General features: G+C 33.7%; 4 protein-coding genes and 3 long non-coding RNA genes across 7 annotated transcripts; 6 read left to right on the forward strand and 1 right to left on the reverse strand.

Moving 5' to 3' along the window:
- The first annotated feature begins 1,250 nt into the window (after positions 1-1,250).
- Positions 1,251-2,830, forward strand: LOC311072046. The gene is made up of 4 exons (XR_014603966.1): positions 1,251-1,360; positions 1,440-1,549; positions 1,678-1,764; positions 2,138-2,830. It is a non-coding gene; the product is annotated as an uncharacterized lncRNA (long non-coding RNA).
- A 709-nt stretch (positions 2,831-3,539) lies between these two features.
- LOC311072047 lies at positions 3,540-4,681 on the forward strand. The gene is made up of 4 exons (XR_014603967.1): positions 3,540-3,641; positions 3,807-3,898; positions 4,074-4,148; positions 4,437-4,681. It is a non-coding gene; the product is annotated as an uncharacterized lncRNA (long non-coding RNA).
- Positions 4,682-5,045: 364 nt separating this feature from the next.
- Positions 5,046-6,235, forward strand: LOC311072045 (uncharacterized protein). Its single transcript, XM_084096752.1, has 4 exons — positions 5,046-5,206; positions 5,335-5,447; positions 5,525-5,608; positions 5,696-6,235. Exons 1-4 carry the CDS (start codon positions 5,164-5,166, stop codon positions 5,837-5,839), a joined length of 384 nt encoding a protein of 127 aa, XP_083952878.1. The 5' UTR covers positions 5,046-5,163; the 3' UTR covers positions 5,840-6,235.
- A 1,207-nt stretch (positions 6,236-7,442) lies between these two features.
- Positions 7,443-10,616, forward strand: LOC311072048. The gene is made up of 4 exons (XR_014603968.1): positions 7,443-7,868; positions 8,009-8,097; positions 8,260-8,334; positions 10,398-10,616. It is a non-coding gene; the product is annotated as an uncharacterized lncRNA (long non-coding RNA).
- A 385-nt stretch (positions 10,617-11,001) lies between these two features.
- LOC311072128 (uncharacterized protein) lies at positions 11,002-12,031 on the forward strand. Its single transcript, XM_084096894.1, has 4 exons — positions 11,002-11,174; positions 11,303-11,415; positions 11,493-11,576; positions 11,667-12,031. Exons 1-4 carry the CDS (start codon positions 11,132-11,134, stop codon positions 11,808-11,810), a joined length of 384 nt encoding a protein of 127 aa, XP_083953020.1. The 5' UTR covers positions 11,002-11,131; the 3' UTR covers positions 11,811-12,031.
- A 244-nt stretch (positions 12,032-12,275) lies between these two features.
- On the forward strand, positions 12,276-15,566 carry spdya (speedy/RINGO cell cycle regulator family member A). The gene is made up of 7 exons (XM_084096893.1): positions 12,276-12,518; positions 12,800-13,046; positions 13,214-13,272; positions 13,403-13,488; positions 14,310-14,481; positions 14,567-14,852; positions 15,036-15,566. Exons 2-7 carry the CDS (start codon positions 12,839-12,841, stop codon positions 15,095-15,097), a joined length of 873 nt encoding a protein of 290 aa, XP_083953019.1. The 5' UTR covers positions 12,276-12,518; positions 12,800-12,838; the 3' UTR covers positions 15,098-15,566.
- Positions 15,544-19,001, reverse strand: trmt61b (tRNA methyltransferase 61B). Its single transcript, XM_084096892.1, has 7 exons — positions 17,932-19,001; positions 17,242-17,344; positions 16,905-17,095; positions 16,722-16,813; positions 16,028-16,215; positions 15,815-15,898; positions 15,544-15,675 (listed from the first exon to the last, which is right to left on the reverse strand). Exons 1-7 carry the CDS (start codon positions 18,598-18,600, stop codon positions 15,641-15,643), a joined length of 1,362 nt encoding a protein of 453 aa, XP_083953018.1. The 5' UTR covers positions 18,601-19,001; the 3' UTR covers positions 15,544-15,640.
- Between the last annotated feature and the right edge of the window lie 1,117 nt (positions 19,002-20,118).

Below are 20,118 nucleotides of genomic sequence, written 5' to 3' on the forward strand. Positions count from 1 at the left end.
ATATCAATCGAGCGGTTTGTCCAAATTTTCTGAAGAGATATTATCACTTTATATGATGAACAGATTGAATTTAGGCTTTTTATTCACATATACGATCTCTTACTAAACTTTTTGAAGCATCAAAGTGGTACAGTAGTTGCATGAGGGTGAGTAAATGATGATAGAATTTTTTGGGGGAACAATCCCTTTAAAGGTTCTTCATGGAACCATCGATGCCAATAAAGAACCTTTATTTTCAAGAGTGTACTTCTATAAGTGATAGTGGAGCACTAGAGATCTTATTCCCAAGTGATAGTGTTTAAAAAGGACGAAACGTCGTCCAACTCGAACAGGTATTACTATAGGTGGTTGTCCTGTATGCTCAATTAACAAGCTACAATTAGTCCAAAATGCAGCTGCTAGAGTTCTTACCAGGTCAAGAAAATATGATCATATAACACCAATTTTATCATTTTTACACTGGTTACTGGTTCCATGTTGATTACAAATATGCTACTGACTATATAAGGCCATAAACTGTTTAGCTCCTGTGTATTTAACCAAACTTCTATCATCCTACAATCCATCACACTTGGAACCAACAGCTTGGGATAGCCATCCCGAAGTAACTAGAGAGTACATGTCAGCTCCAGTTTGGAGTTCTGTGAAAATGGTGAATTGTTTCATGAATTGTGTATTAGCAATCCAAAAAAAACTGTACTTGCTTCTGCTGCATTTTCTCATGTGTTATTCGCTTGCTAAAAGAAAAACAGTAGATATAGTGCCTCTCAAACAAAGCAACAAAAGATAAAGCAACCGTTTAGCACTGTGGTGTTGTGGTATTTTTTACATTTCTGTCAGCTTCTTTACAGGACACGAGTAAACAGTTTTAACTCTTCAGAAGAAAAAAACTGCTAACAGTTTCGGACAAAAATAAAATAATAATAAAAAAATATAAAAATGATAATAAATAATAATAATAAACATTGACTTCCTACTTTAAGTGCATGTTGTCTCATGTTCTTTTTATTTTCTGTGTGATATTAATACTGTTGCACATGCAAGAATGTTCATCCTAATCATATTGCAGTGACTCCAATGACATGATTTTAGAAATTAGACAGCAGTGTATTTAGTTGTAACAATGTCACATTTTTAGTTCTTTGACACTGGTCTGTTGTGTCTCTGCACAGTGTGTGTGTGTGTGAGAGAGAGAGAGAGAGAGAGAGAGAGAGAGAGAGAGAGAGAGAGAGAGAGAGAGAGAGAGAGAGGCTGGTGAGAGAGCCTAATAAGTAAGCAAAAAGGAAAGAGAGGGAATCAGTTGCTGAATCTGATACGATGTTGTCAATAGTTTATTTTGTTTTTCTGATCTCTTGCTCAGGTAAGATACATCATTTGTGATATTCCTGACAATACTGATTTGATTTGATTTATTTACTATGGTTTCTTTTAATGGAAAGCCCTAGCAGAGAGTGAAAATGAAGCTCTTTCAGTTTGGTGGGAGCCAGAGATGCCTTCACATTCTGAAAACATACAGAGTTTGACGGACGGCTATGGAAATAACTTATCAGTACGTACAACACTTTGTCATTTATACTCGTACATTACTACGGCCACTTTGCATAAGACTCACTCGTTCATGTCACTGATTTTTATTATTCTGATTTTTTTACCTCATTCCCCATTCCTCGCATGCAGAGAAAGCGGCCGAACATCATCTTCTGTTGCGTATGCCAAGAGGCTATAAAACGAGCTAAGACAGCAGTTTATCAAAATATTACAAAGGTAATGTTCAGTTGTCTCAGAACTATTTTTTTCTAATGGCTCTAATGGCAGTTTAACATATATAATCAATACATATAATGATGGGACAGAATAGCAATTCGCAAACTTTACAATAATGGAGAAAAAGCTCAAATTTAACTTCTTATTCTGGAGTAAAGTATAGGCTATTTGTGATTATCCAATTTAATCAAATGAGTATTATATGAATAGTGAGAAGTAACTTCAATGTGAATTTATTTATTGGACAGCTTGTCACACAAGGACATTTAATTAATAATGAAAAGGAAAATAAGCTTTTTAGCAAACAGTTGTGTCTGTTTTATGTTTAATCATAAAGTTCTGTTTTGTACATTTTTTCCCTGTTATTTTACAGAAGATAAGCAAAGTCTGTAACAAATTCATAGCGGGTTTTCAAAAGATCTGCTTGCAGCGTGCAGGGAGATATCGGGACATCATACTGCGCAAACTCTTCCCTGGTGGGAGTGCAAGGAACACATGTTTGAAGATAAAGTTATGCTAGTAACAACTGTGACAATGGCTGTAGAAGGGATACATTTACATTGACTGTTACTACCTAACTTCATTGTAATCTGTTTTAAAAATGATCAAAGCTGTTTTTCATTATTTGAGAGAAAATTGTTAGTTGAATATCAGTCCACTGCCATGTGTATTTTTTTTTGTCATCAACTTGAATGTTTGCCAGCTATAGGGTCTTCTGTTTTCCTTTATGCTTTTCAGAAAATCCATAAAAAATGCGCCCCTATATGGATTGCCCCTGTGCGTTCCTTCTGCTATTCTGTAGCCAATGGATACAAAAATTCCATAATGAGGACCTTTTTTCCTGGACGTACTCCTATAGCCACCTGCAGAGTGATGAGGTTATGTGATTACAGAGACGATAAGATCAACAAATGCAATTAAAAGTTATGTTTAATCCCTTTAAAATATAATCTAATAGATGGATGTTTATTGTACTGAAGATGCTTTTTTTTGCGGATCCTGTGGTGTAAGATTGTGTTATGTTTTACATAAATTACACATTAAAAATCGAATAATTTTCATGTGACTTTCTGCTTCTGGTTATTTTCTGTTGATAGTAATAATAATAAAAAAATCTCATTAAAGTTGTTTCCTCTCCCCTTAGCAAAGACACACCAAGCAGTAATACCAATAATACCAATAATTCACATCACAATTAATGTAATGTAATGTAATGTAATCAATGTAAAATAAGCAATTCTGTGAAATAAATATTTTTTTTCAAAAGGTGCTTTAGACTTAAAACTTTTTGTTTGCTCCATTAGTCAAACAGTTACAATCGGGTAACTGGACATTGGAGTTTATGATGCTTTATCAACCCTAGAGAGTTTTTTAGGTGCTGTATAATAATTTTAAATGTAGTCAATTTAGTATAGTAGAACATTATGACATAATTTATTATTATGTTAGGCAGGATTTGATAACACTGATAATTTCCATTCAATGAAAGTTAATGTAACCACAGGGCTGTCAAGCCTCAAAAATAACAAATAAAGTGAATAAACTTTGAACACTGTTGAAGGTTAATTAGCATTGATCTATCAGGACGGTTCTAGACCCATGAGGTTTAACACAGAAATTGACTTGTAAACTTAATTCAATAAGAGATCAGCAACGAGTAGCAACTGAATACTTTTGTTAAATCATTAGAACAAATGAACGGTTGGTCCAGGGTTAGAGGAGGGTTCAACTTACTTTGCTTAACACTTACGTTTAGCAGCTTTGTCTGCGTGCTCATATCAGCAAAACCAAGAAGAAAAAAAAAAAAACAAGGTTAGAGTGCTCTTATAGAACAATGCATCTAGCCTGTATCGTTGGATCCTTCGTGATTCTCTTTGGTAAGAAATAATGTTTTAGTACTGCTTTGACTCATTTGTTTGATTACCTTGCAATGTTAAACCAGAATCGCATTTTGTCAGAATGTTACGATTATAATGTAGTTATATATATTATATTATATGTTATATATATATTATATATATATGAAGTTATATTTTGTGCAGCTGCTGCTGAAAGTTCTCCATATGAGGCCAGTCGTGAGACGGTACAGACAATCACCTTCTATGACAACAAGGAAGATCTGTGTAATGCCAAGGTAATGAAATGGATATATAAGAATGTTATCCTTTCTCACGCTTAAATTAAAGTAAAAAATAAAATAAAAATATTTACAAAATAATCCTGTGGTGAAGTTCAGACGACATTAATGTGGAGTATACATTCTATCAAGGATTTTCTAGATAACCATCTCTTATTATTTCTCTTCCTAGAAGTCCATAAAATGTTGTATATGTTTGAAAATGATAAAGACATATATGCCCATTATAATCCCTCGAATTTACAAGGTAAATATTACTTTTATTCCTGAATATGTTTTTCAATTTTTGTTTGTTTGTTGAAAACACACTATTTTGTGAATTTAAACTCATATATTCATTTAAAAAGGAAGATAAAATAATGTTTATAAATGTGATTTGCTAAGCCCTCATGGGAAATTTCTTGGTATTATTATATTATGGCTACAGCTCTGTTATTTATATGTTCACAGAAAATGTGAAGAAATGTATTTCTGTGTCTTACATTGTGATGTAACTTTTTATTAAAACCATCTTATTTTTTGTTTTCTCTCTCAGATTCTGCGTTTTGTATGCAATGCCAACAAATTTCTCAAAATTAAATGTATGACAATTGCCCAAAAGTTGAAAAATAAGGTCTTAAAAGTATATCTAAATCCTATAAAGTCCTGTATTAAGTACAAAATGTGCAAAGTAAAGGACTGAATAAACCTAAACTAACAAGTCAATCAAATATCAGCATTTTAGAGAAGATTGTTTCCTTTGTTTTGTCAAAAGCATGAGGTAATAAATGTTTTAAATGCAAAAGCAGTGTGAGTTGATGATTCATTTGTTTTTTAAATATAATCTAAAATGCAAAAAAAGGAAGCACATAAATTCACATCTGAAACACAAAAGTAATAACCTAATAATACTGATGGTTATTTAGCTATTTACACTATTTGATTTATAGCGTAATCTAGCATTTAATCTGCACATCTGCTTTGATGAAGTATGTATTACTGATGGTTAGGTGGTGAACTGAACAGACATGCAGTGTTAGAAAATGCTGACAGGAGCTCCATTAAAACTTGACACTTTGGTCCACTGTGGTTTTGGTGCCCTGAACATCAGCACTTCAAAAGACTTGCGTAGACATTTATTATCTTTAACGTTATACACATAACTGTGAGAAAAGAGGAGTACAGACAAACACAGAAGAGATAGTGTCAGAAGTGATAACTGAAAATCACCCAGACGTGTGGAAGCCAAGCAGCTCTTTTCTAAGGAGAGGATTTGAAGAATCATGTCACCTGTTATTCATTTGGGACTGCTTATCATGTGCTCAGGTGAGACTGAAGGACTATATGAATTTAACTTCAAACTTGTGGCTCTTTTCATTATCTCACATTTGCATTTACTTAATTTTTACAATCATATTCATTAAATCCTGCACATAAATGTTGTTGTGGCTCAGTTCTTGTTGAGTGTAGCAGCACTACTAACAAAGCACATTGGAAGAGCATGCTGGAGAGTAATGAACTGAACTTTCCTGAAGAAGACAAAAACAGTCGTGAATTAAACATAGAGGTAAACTGACGCACTATGTAATGCAATACAATAAAACAGATATAAAGTTACTAATGTTCACATTTTTTTCCTTGAAGTCTGATATGAACGTCATTACGTGCTGGGTTTGCAAGAAGTCAATTCATGAGATCAAGGGGATAATTCTGCATGAGATTAAAAAGGTAAACTAATACTTCGACCTAAATTGATTACAGATATTTTTGCTTAAATGCCTGCCCAAGCTTTAATTAAATGTGTTTTTGTTTTAGGAAATAAAGGCTGTGTGCAAAGCAATGAAAGTCCTCGAACACATCTGCAAGAAATATGCACATAAATACAAATTCCTGATATTTCACCTACTGTTTCCTGGTAATAGCGAACAAACCTGTCAGCATTTGAGTATGTGTAAATAAATGTTATTGCTCCGATATGGTAACACTTTATAATAACTTTCATTAATATATCATTAACAAGCATAATGCTTAACAGATCATTAGTTAATATATATTCACATAGCTAGAAATCTGTGCTTGTTAATGTTTACACATTTTTTAATGAACTTATTAAACATTACATGTTGAGTGATCCAGATGTTCAACAGAAAATTGAACAATATAAGAATGACTCGTCCCATTTTAAATTAGGTGTCTTATGTACTTACGTCAATAAATAAATAAATTGTTAGGTAGTACTTGTTGTGTTCATGTTCTAAAATGTATTTGTTTTCTCCTATTGATGTAAGATTCGAGGAATATCCTGTTTAAGGATATAGTACCATCTGTTAAGGCAATAAAACATGTTTTGCACCTAAATTACAATTGCATGGTGTTATTATGTCTTTCACAATCATTTGGCTAAACTTAACTAACCGCCTTTTACACAAACATTGTTACAGTAGCTAAAAGTTCAATGCACATAAAGTTACTAAATGATTAATAGTAAATATTTATAAACATTTACAAATGATGAATAGTTTCAACTTTAGATTGGGTACTGCAAAAACATGAAAAATTAATGAATACATGATTTGTAAAAAAATAATAATTAAAAATACACAACAAATGACGACCAAATGTATGGCCTTTACAGACTGTGGTTATGTTATCAGGGTTCCCACACCTTGGTTAACTTCAAATTCAAGGACCTTTCAAGGACTTTCCAGGTCCAATACCCTCAAATACCATGTGGGGACACATTTGTTGTGTCCAACAACAAACATTGAGATACCATCTAGTTTCGTTGTCATGTTCTGATTGGTTGCTCTGGTCATGTGTCCTGTGTTCTTATTGGTTCATGGTTTGATTGTTCACAGGTGTACCTTGTTTAGTGATTAGTCCTTGTGTATAAATAGCCCTCATGTTACCATTGTATCTTGTCTAGCTTTCTTCCCTGTTACTGCTGTTGGTAAGAGTCCAGTCCAGTCCAGTCCAGTCCAGTCCAGTTCAGTTCAGTCCATGTTTGTTTTGTTCACATATTTTGTTTAATACACTCCACATGGGTTCAGCAACTCGCCTTCAGTGACACATTGTAACCATCTGTTAAAATCATTTGTAGATTTAAAAAAAAAGTGCATGATCATATTATGAATGGAAAGTTTAATGACATTTGAAAGCATTTCAGTTTACATTAAATTGTGATCTGTTAATATGTAAAGTTTAAGTTAATTAGTAGCCTACACATCAACAAGAGCATTATGACATATTTCTAGTTATGTGAATATATACTAACTGATCTGTTAAGCATTATAAAATGTATAATTATTTATTAAAGTTATGATAGTGGTACAAAATAAATTCTATACAAATATTTTTAAATGCTGCTTGAGACTTTAAACTTGATCTTTTTTGTTTCCTCACCGTTCTTAGTCAAACAGTTGCTCTCAGGTAACTGGACATTGGAGTCTGTAATGCTTTATCAACCCTAGAGAGTTTTTCAGCTGCTGTTTAGAATAGTTTAAAATGTAGTCAATTTAGTAGAAAATTCTGACATTTACAATTTAATGAATGTAAATGGTGACCAGAGGGCTGTCAAGCTTTAAAAAAAAAAGAAAGAAAGAAAAATAGTAAATAGAACTTTTGGGCGTATATGTAAAACACACTTTGAACACTGTTGAAGTTTCTGACCTTGGGTAATTAGCATTGATCTATCAGGACGGTTCTAGACCCATGAGGTTTAACACAGAAATTGACTTGTAAACTTAATTCAATAAGAGATCAGCAACGAGTAGCAACTGAATACTTTTGTTAAATCATTAGAACAAATGAACGGTTGGTCCAGGGTTAGAGGAGGGTTCAACTTACTTTGCTTAACACTTACGTTTAGCAGCTTTGTCTGCGTGCTCATATCAGCAAAACCAAGAAGAAAAAAAAAAAACGGGGTTAGAGTGCTCTTATAGAACAATGCATCTAGCCTGTATCGTTGGATCCTTCGTGATTCTCTTAGGTAAGAAATAATGTTTTAGTACTGCTTTGACTCATTTATTGGATCTGATTAAATTGAGTGGAATGTTAAACCAGAATCGCATTTTGTAAGATTATAATGTAGTTATATTATATACATTTATGACGTTGTATTTTGTGCAGCTGCTGCTGAAAGTTCTCCATATGAGGCCAGTCGTGAGACAGTGACAAACACCTTCTATGACAACAAGGAAGATCTGTGTAATGCCAAGGTAATGAAATGGATATATAAGAATGTTGTCATCTCTCACGCTTAAATTAAAGTAAAAAATATGTACAAAATAATCCTGTGGTGAAGTTCAGAGGACATTAGTGTGGAGTATACATTCTATCAAGGATTTTCTTTAACCATCCCTTATTATTTCTCTTCCTAGAAGTCCATAAAATGTTGTATATGTTTGAAAATGATAAAGACATATATACCCATTATAAACGCTGCAATTGACAAGGTAAATATTACTTTTATTCCTGAATCTGTTTTTCAATTTTTGTTTGTTTGTTGAAAACACAATGATTAAACTCATATATTCATTTAAAAAGGAAGATAAAATAATTTTTATAAATGTGATTTGCTAAGCCCTCCAGAGGGTTGTTCCATAAAACAAGATTAGAATACAAGCCAGGCTTATTTTTGTTAGTCAGACTTATTGTCGGTGGATTCTGTTTCATAAAGCAAACTTAAAATAGTTCAAACTCAGTTACCCTGGCAACTTATGCTGGGAAACTAGCCTGGTCCAGGGCAGGCTAACTGTCAGGCTAAGCCTCAGTTGTTACACAGATCCTCACTGACCAATAGGAACACAATGATATTACCACTGACACTCTCTCATACCATTATTGGACTTTATTAACCACTATTAGTCCAAAAATAAATACACAGTATACAGAAAATCAACTTAAATAAGGCTGCAATGATAAATTAGACAATATAGACCTATATATATATATATATATATATATATATATATATATATATATATATATATACTGTATATATATATATAGATATAGATATATAGATAGATAGGCCTAAATACAATATATATATATATATATATATATATATAGGTTTTCTTTTTTTACTGGCTGAATGTTTTGTGCCCAAGATTTAATTAGATTGTTTTAAAGATTTATGAATACATTTCTCTCTGGTTTTGTTTGGCAGCTGTAGTACATGTTTATGATTAGAAGAACATTAGAACACAATCTAAAAAAAAGCTTTGTAAAGCAGAAGTTAAAAATCAAAAAATGAAAAATAAATTATTACAAAAGCACAGTATAAATTTTAACTGGTAAGATGAATCTGAGCTTAGTAATTGACAGTATATTAGCCTACATTTGCTTTACCCCATTACAATAGTCCCTTTACAGTTATTGATATATATATATATTTATTATGTACTTTATTATGTCTTTCAATTCAAACACATTTAACACAATTATACAAATTGACAGTTCCTTTAAAGACATCATATTTTCCCCCAATAAATATTTCTTATTTTTCCTTCTCCTTTTTTCTTTTGTGATAATACCCACCAACACATAGCCTAAAAAACACATGATTAGAACAATAACCAAAAAGTACATAGTTAGACACTTTTACATATGATTTAAGGGGGAAAGGACAAAAAACAATAAATAAATAATAAAAAATTTAACATTCACATATTTATATCAAACTCTTATAATGACACATGATTCCTAATAGTTATTCAAGTAATATTATTTGAATATCAAATATTCAATATTAAATAAGTAAATAAATAAAATAACAAAAAACTAGAAATAAAAGGGAGGGAGGGTTATATAAAAATGTAGTTAATGTAGGCTAATATATATTCCTTTATTTTATGGAATATTCTTTGATTTTAGAGTTGCACATATCTTTTCAAAATGTATACATTTGTTCTTAATGTCATGTTATCCTCTCCATTATGTACTTTAGAAACTAAATCTACTCATTTAAAACTGGGGATTCTTGCTTTCTCCAAAAAATTATTGCATTAAAAGCTGTAATTCTCAGCATTCTAAATAAGTATACATCATCTTTATTAAGTAGCATAGGTCCTATACCCAAAACTATATTTTGTATCTTTATATATTTAGTTATAGCACAAAATATACGCTGTTTGATGGTGGATCGATTTGATCCACGATCGACCTCTAGGGCTGCTTAAGAAACGCGTGCACACGCAATTATCTAGACTAGATAAACCTGGATCAAATTAGTGAGATTGCGTGAACTTCAATTACCTTTTATGGAACCACTTTAGCCCCAACTTATTTGTTAGGCTCATTCAAGTCCGGTTTTGGAGTTTAATCCCCGCTTTTAAGCGTCTTTTATGGAACAACCCTCTGGGATATTTCTTGGTATTATTAGCCATATTATAGCTACAGATCTATTATTTACTTTATGAAACTATTCACAGAAAATGTGAAAATGTATTTGTGTGTCTTACACTGACGTAAGTTTACTTTTTATTAAAATCTTATTTTTTGTTTTCCATCTTAGAAAATAGATTCTGTATGCAGTCCCAAGCTATATTTCTGGAAAGTATGTAGAGGACTTGGCAGAACAGGGAAAAATATTGTCATCAAAGGATATTTCCCAGGAAGTCCTCGAATGTCCTGCATTAAGTACAAAATGTGCAAATTAAAGGATTGATTTATCCTTAACAAGTCAATCAAAACATCAGCTGTTTAGAGAAGATTGTTTCCTTTGTTTTGTCAAAAGCATTAATAAATGTTTTAAATGCAAAAGCAGTTTGAGTTGATTCATTTGTTTTTTTAAATACAGGAAGCACATAAATTCACATCTGAAACACAAAAGTAATAATATAAAAATGCTGTAGTGAAAGTAAAAAAAAAAGTAAAATAGTGTAAATATTTAGCTTTACACTATTTGACTTATAGCGTAATCTAGCATTTAATCTGCACATCTGCTTTGATGAAGTATGTATTACTGATGGTTAGGTGGTGAACTGAACAGACATGCAGTGTTAGAAAATGCTGACAGGAGCTCCATTAAAACTTGACACTTTGGTCCACTGTGGTTTTGGTGCCCTGAACATCAGCACTTCAAAAGACTTGCGTAGACATTTATTATCTTTAACGTTATACACATAACTGTGAGAAAAGAGGAGTACAGACAAACACAGAAGAGATAGTGTCAGAAGTGATAACTGAAAATCACCCAGACGTGTGGAAGCCAAGCAGCTCTTTTCTAAGGAGAGGATTTGAAGAATCATGTCACCTGTTATTCATTTGGGACTGCTTATCATGTGCTCAGGTGAGACTGAAGGACTATATGAATTTAACTTCAAACTTGTGGCTCTTTTCATTATCTCACATTTGCATTTACTTAATTTTTACAATCATATTCATTAAATCCTGCACATAAATGTTGTTGTGGCTCAGTTCTTGTTGAGTGTAGCAGCACTACTAACAAAGCACATTGGAAGAGCATGCTGGAGAGTAATGAACTGAACTTTCCTGAAGAAGACAAAAACAGTCGTGAATTAAACATAGAGGTAAACTGACGCACTATGTAATGCAATACAATAAAACAGATATAAAGTTACTAATGTTCACATTTTTTTCCTTGAAGTCTGATATGAACGTCATTACGTGCTGGGTTTGCAAGAAGTTAATTCATGAGATCAAGGGGATAATTCTGCATGAGATTAAAAAGGTAAACTAATACTTTCTTCTACCTAAATTGATTACAGATATTTTGCTTAAATGCCTGCCCAAGCTTTAATTAAATGTGTTTTTGTTTTAGGAAATAAAGGCTGTGTGCAAAGCAATGAAAGTCCTCGAACACATCTGCAAGAAATATGCAAATAAATACCAATTCCTGATATTTCACCTACTGTTTCCTGGTAATAGCGAACAAACCTGTCAGCATTTGAGTATGTGTAAATAAATGTTATTGATCTGACTTAATGAACATGGTAATTTTGAAATATCTGAATAAATCAGCCTGTGGTCTGTTTGAGTTATTGGATGTGTGCTCTAATTTCCTGAGCATGTTCTACAAAAATACAGGAAATGTCTAGGCTAATCTTCTAAAATATTTTGTGCATTATTCATAAACCATCATAAGCTAAATCTAATAGCAAATATGCAATAAATTTGTTTACTGGATCATTTAGGCTACTGCTTTTCATTTGTATATTTTGTTAATCACTTGAATTAGATCTTTGTTGTATTTAGTCAGTTGAGTTATCAAACTATTTCAAAAACAATTTTATAAATATATGTGCAAGTTTTTTTAAATGCAAATAAAGCCTTTCCAAAATATTCCCAACTTGATCTTTTATATATCCATGTAAGTGTTCTGATCTCTGATTGAAGAATATTTGACCATGTGACTGCTGACATGATTCCCGCGCTGCCCAAGGAAGAGCAGGTGCACGTGCGCGCTCGCGCTAATAGCGTGTCTTCCATTTTGAAATATTTATTAAATGTTTATTTTGTTTTAATTTACCTTTAGAAAAAATATTATTAATGCTAAACACAACAGCAAAAATTAAATCTTACCTATTCCAGTAGTCTATCTAAACACATACCTGAGAGCGCGTACGTGGCACCATGCGCGTGCCATTACTGAGCCGCGGTTTTTTAAACTGAGGTAAATCTGGTTAACAATTGAAAACTCGTTTATATAAAATACATCATATAAACATTTGTATTTATATTTTAGTCCGATCGGAATGGTGAGAAGTCATTTTTCTTATCTTTCTTTAGGTGATAACGTTAGATTTCAAGACGCCAATTTAAATTGTAGGCTATATTTAGCAAAAGTCTGTGATTAACTTATAAACAAACAGGAATTCAATAAATAACGAAATACGCTTGCAAGCCATACTAAAATAAATATCCAATAATCATATAATGATACTATTTACACAGTGGCAGTTCTGTAATATCGGCTGATTTAATCATTGAAACATGATTAAACTGAGCCGACCATGGGCCGAAACCGCCCCATCTGGACCTACTCACAGTCTGCAGATCCGGCGAGGCCCGCGGAGAACGAGGCCGACCCCAGCGGGTCGGAACCAGCCGGACTCTTCATCTCAGCAGCCTCGCAGGAAGACGACCGGCCCGACCCTGCTGATCCAGAGGCAGGAGATGGCCGCCTTCTTCAGACTGTTCGGTGGGTTCAGGAATCCTTCTGAACAAAATTAAACCTCTGTGTCACACTGACACTGGTCACTTTTACGTCAGGTTTATTACTAGTTTAAATCAAAACTTTAAATCAAGATCTAACGTTATATATATAATTACGTAGAATAATAACGCTTTGATTTGCTGTCTGCTCAGATGATGATCTAATACAGGACTTTCTGTGGATGGACTGCTGCTGCAAACTTACGGACAAGGTAGCAAGACGTATTTTGGTGTATTTATTAATATTGAGTGGTTTATAGATTGTTCTCGTTGTTGAATTTAGAAAATTGTATATATTCAGCTGTCTCTAAACCCAGTTGTGTATGTCTTTATCTATTATAGTATTTGTTGGCTATGGCATTTGTGTACTTCAGGAGGGCTCGTTTCAGTATCACTGAACACAACAGAATGAACTTCTTTCTTGCCCTGTGAGTTGATCATTATGTGCATGTTCTGTACACTGTAAAAAATATCCTGTTAAATTTATCATAAAAAATAGCAGCTGTGGTTGTTAGAAATTCACTGTTAAAAATACTGTGACAGTGTTTTACAGGATGCATGTATATTTTACCTTTCACCATTTTATTTTATAGAATGTTAATATACCTATTTTGAACTACCCAAATCTGCATTTTACCTTAAAGTGTACTGATAACCACCATAATAACAACAATGGTTGTACAATTGAAAGCCACATGAAGAATCAGAGTTCATCATAAGTGTCCATAAAACATGGTCAAAACTCATTAGATGGTGCACAGGGTCAGACAAAACAGTCTTAAAATAATAATGCAAAAAACATTAACTAAATAACAGAAAATGTAGCATAGAAACACCCTAATACATTACAGATATCAAAAATTGGAGGAGACAAAACTATTTAAAAAATAATGTGATGTCATGCAGGGACTTCTGGGAATGCCTTTTACAGTTTTTAACTGTAAATTATTTGGTAATTAATTCTGCAATTCATATTTTTTACTTCCAGAAGCCAAACATTTTTACATATGTGGTTAACCATTTACAATTTTTCATGATAAATGGTAAGGTAACTTGCAGTTAACCAACTAACAGGTTTTTACTCTAGCATTTTTCTGTATTTACAGTATGTAGGGTTGTACTTGGGCTTGGCTGTGTTAAAGTTCTTCAATAGAACTGCAATATGTTATTATGAGCACAACAGAGAAGTCCTATTTATGGGTACAACCTTAATTCCTAGAGTCCGTGCGTTATATTTTTCATACTCTAGTTATCTGGCAAACACAATGGAAGAGGATGAGGAGGAGACCAAATATGAGATCTTCCCATGGGCTCTGGGAAAAAGCTGGAGGAAAAATTTCCCACGATTCCTAAAGCAAAGAGACCAACTGTGGGCACGCATAGAGTACCGAGCTGCTGTCAGCAGACGATGCTGCGAGGAGGTAAACATGCACTGTAAATCATTTTAGAAGTTTCTGGTTCTGAAAAATAGCTCTAAATCACTTTGTGCTTGATGCATGATTGCAGGTGATGGCTATTGTGCCATCTCATTTCATCTGGCAGCGTGAGCGTGCAGAGCATCACAGTGGTGCTCAGAGGTTGTACCAAAACTTTGAGGGGATCCACATTCCCCGCGGGCCTTCTGCTTCTCCAGAGCCTTGTTCTCTCTGTGCTAAGACCTTTGCTGTTCCTGTGCCTCGTCCATCCTCTACTGTGGCTCGTTCTTCATCTGGACCCCCGAAGACCAAATCTTCACAAAGGCCCAGTAAGATGACCAAAGCTCAGCACACCTTTAACTGCACAACTACAGCAGGTAAATGAGTGTGTGACACCCTCTAGTGGTGTAAAAGAAATTTATGGAGTGCACCACTACTTTTTATGACAGATGGGTACTTTTACTTAGGCAACTGCAGCAGAAATTCTTTAATTTGATCTGTACTTATCCCTCTGTAGAAATATTTACAATTGGCTTTTTTTCTCTTATGCATATTTACAGGAAGTGATGGGGTCAGCGAAATGTGTCAAGATCATTCGATGGACTGGATCAATGAGGAGTAGCTCGATTGCATAACATTAAACCGATCATATTTGCCTGTTGTCTATATCAGAGGCACTTCAGCTGTCTAAGGGGCAGAACAGAATTTCAGACTCTAAACTGACCTTAAAAGAAATGTACAGCATTGGTGTGAAAAGAGTAATGGTCATGTACATTGTTCATATAAGATCTAAAGAATATGTCAAATCCTCTCACTATGTGAAGGTTTGTACATGTATTTTACTGTATCATAATACTCATCACTATTTATTTATTTATTTGTTATTGTTGTACAAAGTACTTTTCTATTTCTGTAGTGTGCACTTACTGTCAGAGAGTCTGTGTCTTAAAGTATAACATTTGCCTGATATAAATATGAATGTGAATGAACACCTATGAAATGAATTGAGCAGATATTTAGATTCAATATACTCTGTCTTAAATACTCTAGAGCATGAAAGAAAAATGTACAATAAAAAAGACTTTTATTGGACAAGTTTATTGATAAAGCGTATATATGAGACACTGCAGCTTTGTACTCTTGTATGCACATTAGTAGTGAACATCTATTTCAAGATCTTTCGTAATTTTATGAGGAAGGCTGAAAAGAAACACATTCAAAATCAGGTACATTTCAATCACATACAAAATACCTAGAGAACGTATACTACTACTATTTCTATTAAACATGCATATACAAGCTATTGGAATACACACAACAATGAAGAGCTGTAACTCACCTGAATGACCAGTCTGTTCAGGATGAGGACGTGCAATGTACGGGACATCTCCAAACGGCACCGGATCTTGACAATTCAAATCCCCTTAAACACAGACAGGTTAGCATGATTCTAACCAGGAATGATTTGTGCTGATGTTTGAAGTTTTGTGTAATGCAAGCAATGCAGAATCTGTGATTTGTATGATACGAGAAAGACCATGTTATAAATCACCTGCTGTGTCTTCACTTGGTTCACATTCATCATCTTCATGTGGAGCTTTTCGTTTGTTAAATGTTCCATCCTTTTTGAGTGACGGGCCAACAAGCCAATCCCTGTACTGAACCTCAACAATGCGTTCACACACCAGAGGAAGGGCGGAGCATCGCAGACCCTCCATCAGATCAATGACCTGTGTGATACTGGCAACAAAATCAACAAAACATTATTGATACTATACACTACTGTTCAATTTTTAAAAAAAGAAATTAATACTTTTATTAAGAAAGGATGCATTAAATTGATTAAAAAAAAGTTTCAAATAAATACTGTTCTTTTGAACTTTCTATATATAAAAAAGTATGGTTTCCACAAAAATATATGGCACAACTGTTATCAAAGTGGATATAATAAGAAATGTTACTTGAGCAGCAAATTAGAATGATTTCTGAAGTGACTGAAGACTGGAGTAATTATGCTGAAAATTCAGCTTTGCCATGACAGGAATAAAGTGTATTCAAATAGAAAACAGTTTTTAAATTGTAACATAATTTCACAATAACTTTTGACTGTACTTTGATTAAAAAGACAAGCCTTGGTGAGAATAAGAGACTTTAAAAAAATCGTATTGACCCCAAAATTTTAAAAGGTAGTGTGTACGTATAAGGTTTACATTGTTGCTTTGTGTATGCACAGAATTTTGTATTACTTTGCTTGATAAACAGCACACACAGATCCAGGATGGAGGTGAGGAACCACAGCAGGTAAGGTCAAATGTGGATTAACCATATCCAGAGCGACCTAACACACAAGAAGTCTTTCATATACAGACAGCAAATTATTCTTATATTATGATAAAACATAAAACACATCACAGGGTGTGGCTCCTCACTGAGTTAAAACCCCGCCCAGCCAGAAGAGGACCAGCAGATATGAGGTCTCCATGGTGAAAGTGAACATTATCAGGCCATTCCTCCCCTCGCCGAAGACTCCACGTGGATCGCCAACGCTTGTAGTTTAATACAGCAACTCTGTGATGGTCCTCTCTTATCTCCACACTCAAAACACTTCCTTTATAACCCACTGATGACACAAGCATAAATTAATTCCTACAGTAAGTGATATACTGTAATGCAATAGTATACCCACTTCTACAATACCCCCATAATCAGGCGACTCATTACATTGCTTTTAATGAACACTTAAAAGATGGAGGAAGACTCACACACCTGCCCTGGACAGGAAAAGGCTCATAGCACCAGATCCAGAGCCTGATTCCAGAACACAATCTCCTTCGGTCACATCCATCATCGTCAACATCGCACTGGCGTCCTGCAGAGGGAAGAGATTCGAGAGACTCTTTTGTTTTCATTGGCATAAAACTCGTGGTGTAACCATCAAGTAAAAAGTAATAACATATTTTCCTTACACCTTGAATGCATGTAAACTACCTTTCAAACGTTTGGGGTCTGTAAGATTTTTATTTTTTAAGTCTTTTATTTGATCAAAAAACAGTAATGTCAATGATATTAAATATTACAATTTAAAATAAAAAGAACTGTTTTTTTCTTTTTTTTTTTCCCAACTGTTTTAAAATGTAATTTATTCCTGTGATAGCAAAGCTGAATTTTCAGTATCATTACTCCAGTAATAAAATCTGGAGTAATGATAATATTTTTTTTTAAATAACTATTTAAAAGTCTTTGTCACTATTGATCAATTTGATGCATCATTATTGAATGAACATATTGACATTGACATTAACATAAGTAAATGATCTTACGGTAGTGTCACTGTATTTCTAAAGTTTAAATAAATAAATGACCAGATTTAATAATCGTCACATCACTGACCCGTATGCATGCAAACAGTGCAGATATTACAGATTCACTGATGTGAAGATGACGATCATTTCTTACTTTAGGGTATGTAATAGCTGGCCCTCTCTTCATGAAGAGAGTGAACTCATCCAGGCTGGGTCGGCGAATGAGAATCGGGATTCCCATTGAAGTGCGTATGATGCTTCCATCAGGACGCCCCTCCATGTCCTCATGAGCTATTAATCCCCAGTTACTATGGAGCTTCATGCCCTCCTTTAGCTGGAACATCTTCCGAAACTCTAAACGTCTCTTTCGACTGAACTCGGCCAGTAGAGTCTCTCCGAAACATATTTGCCTTTCCCCAGGAACACACACATGATGTGGAGCAAAAGATTGAGGTTCCTCTGTTGCCTCTTCTCGCTCCTTCCCCAGACTCTGAGTGTCATGTTCAGCCTCATTGTTTCGAGTGTCCCGTAGTTCCCAAACTTCTTGACTCAGACTGTCTTCAGGCAGCAGTTGACTGACTCTCTCCAGTGGGGACAGAGGTCGACGTCTTCCAAACGAAGAAGTTCTTCGAGAGAACGGTGGGAAAGTGGACACAGGTGCATCTGAACCCTTGTCAGAATCATTTGGGTCAGTCCCAAAGCTCCTCACGCCACAGAGAAACGGTTTAATGCGAACCACATGAAGTCTATACAAACACATGACATGGACTTTGGCAAATTTACGAGTCATGAATGAGAGACCCAAATGCAATAAGACCGTCATGGTTTTGAGCTCAAGAAAGAATGTTTTGAAGGATGAAGATGGTACACTTTTGAAGGCTTAATTGGTTCTTCTTACCACACAGAGATCAGAAACATAACACACAACAGCTATTGAGACCAGAAAAGACGTACTGGTAGGAACTCGCAAATCATGCATCATATAAATTACTACAAATTACCTCTACACAATAACCTTTGTCAAAAAAATAAAGTCAAACAAATTTGTAGAAAATAGATCATTTCAAACGACCTGTAATGATACCGAAATAATTCGCTATATAATTATTTACTGGCAGGATACTAGCGTAAATGGCAACTTAATCTGTGTCCATTATGTTAGAAGAAAAACAATCCAGCATGATTCTCAAAGGGCGCCGCCATGATGGAAAAGACGTCACTGACAGATGCAGTATCACCTGGTCACCGGTAGATGGTTTCTTTCTCTTAAACTTGTTCAGATTTGTCTGTTATTGTCCCGATTCAGTTTCCCTAATTATAAATATCTTTAAAGGATAAAATATAGCTATTTACGAGGGTTGTATGATTAGGTCAAGGGAATTCTTTTCTTAAAGCCTATTTAATATTTATAGTCTATGTGTATGTTTTCTTTATTATAAATCTTAATCACCTTATTAGCTACTGTTATGTTTAAATCTGTTTTTACTGTTGAAACAATACATTTCTTTACACAAAACAAATAAAAATAAATAAGTAGATGGTAACACTTTACAATAAGGTCTCATTTGTTAACTTAGTTAAATTTGTTAATGTAGGCCTATTATCTAGCATTAACGAACAATGAGCAATGCATTTGATACAGTAGGCCTATTAATTAATCTTTGATAGCCTAATGTTAGTTAATAAAAACCCAGCTGGTCATTGACTGTTCATGTTAGATCACAGTACATTAACTAATGTTAACAAATACAAATTTGATTAAGTAGGCTATGAATAAATGTTGAAATTAACATAAACTAAGATTAATGCTGTAGACATATTGTTAATTCTTAGTTCGTTAACTAAAGTAGTTAACTAATATTACCTAATGAAACCTTATCGTAAAGTGTTACCAAGTAATATATATATAAAAAACGTACATGTATCATATTTAAATAAAATAAATTAAGCTTTTTAAAATAAAATGTAATTGTTAAATGGAACTATCTGTTAAATGCACATAAATGTTAGTATACTAAACACACATGAAGACACATGACCCATAATTATTTAGAATAATTACATGTACAAAATAAATATGTAACCGTTTCCATTATATGTTACAGAATGGGAATTTTGATTAGATGTCTATTTTTTCTGTAGCAGTTATATAGGCTAGTTTTTATATTTTCTGTTACAGTTAGTACTGTAAATACATATAAATACAATTTAAAATGAAATATACTTAACTTAGGTACTATTTAGTAAAGCACATTAATTTCAGTTATAGAAAGCAAATGAAAATTGCATTTGATGATAACTCAAAGATCATTCTCAACTTCCATTTATAACAAAATTGGAG

The sequence above is a fragment of the Abramis brama genome (assembly GCF_963993115.1).
Source record: "Abramis brama genome assembly, chromosome: 21".
NCBI classification, from domain to species: Eukaryota; Metazoa; Chordata; class Actinopteri; order Cypriniformes; family Leuciscidae; genus Abramis; species Abramis brama.

Coding starts and splice junctions, on each gene's coding strand:
- trmt61b (XM_084096892.1), bottom strand. CDS start 18,600: ATGACGGTCTTATTGCATTTGGGTCTCTCATTCATGACTCGTAAATTT. Junction 17,345..17,931: donor CAGCTATTACATACCCTAAA/GTAAGAAATGAT, acceptor TTCCCTCTGCAG/GACGCCAGTGCGATGTTGAC. Junction 17,096..17,241: donor CCTTTTCCTGTCCAGGGCAG/GTGTGTGAGTCT, acceptor TTGTGTCATCAG/TGGGTTATAAAGGAAGTGTT.
- spdya (XM_084096893.1), top strand. CDS start 12,839: ATGATTAAACTGAGCCGACCATGGGCCGAAACCGCCCCATCTGGACCT. Junction 13,047..13,213: donor CGCCTTCTTCAGACTGTTCG/GTGGGTTCAGGA, acceptor CTGTCTGCTCAG/ATGATGATCTAATACAGGAC. Junction 14,853..15,035: donor TAACTGCACAACTACAGCAG/GTAAATGAGTGT, acceptor GCATATTTACAG/GAAGTGATGGGGTCAGCGAA.
- LOC311072128 (XM_084096894.1), top strand. CDS start 11,132: ATGTCACCTGTTATTCATTTGGGACTGCTTATCATGTGCTCAG. Junction 11,175..11,302: donor ACTGCTTATCATGTGCTCAG/GTGAGACTGAAG, acceptor GTTGTGGCTCAG/TTCTTGTTGAGTGTAGCAGC. Junction 11,577..11,666: donor TTCTGCATGAGATTAAAAAG/GTAAACTAATAC, acceptor TTTTTGTTTTAG/GAAATAAAGGCTGTGTGCAA.
- LOC311072045 (XM_084096752.1), top strand. CDS start 5,164: ATGTCACCTGTTATTCATTTGGGACTGCTTATCATGTGCTCAG. Junction 5,448..5,524: donor GTCGTGAATTAAACATAGAG/GTAAACTGACGC, acceptor TTTTCCTTGAAG/TCTGATATGAACGTCATTAC. Junction 5,609..5,695: donor TTCTGCATGAGATTAAAAAG/GTAAACTAATAC, acceptor TTTTTGTTTTAG/GAAATAAAGGCTGTGTGCAA.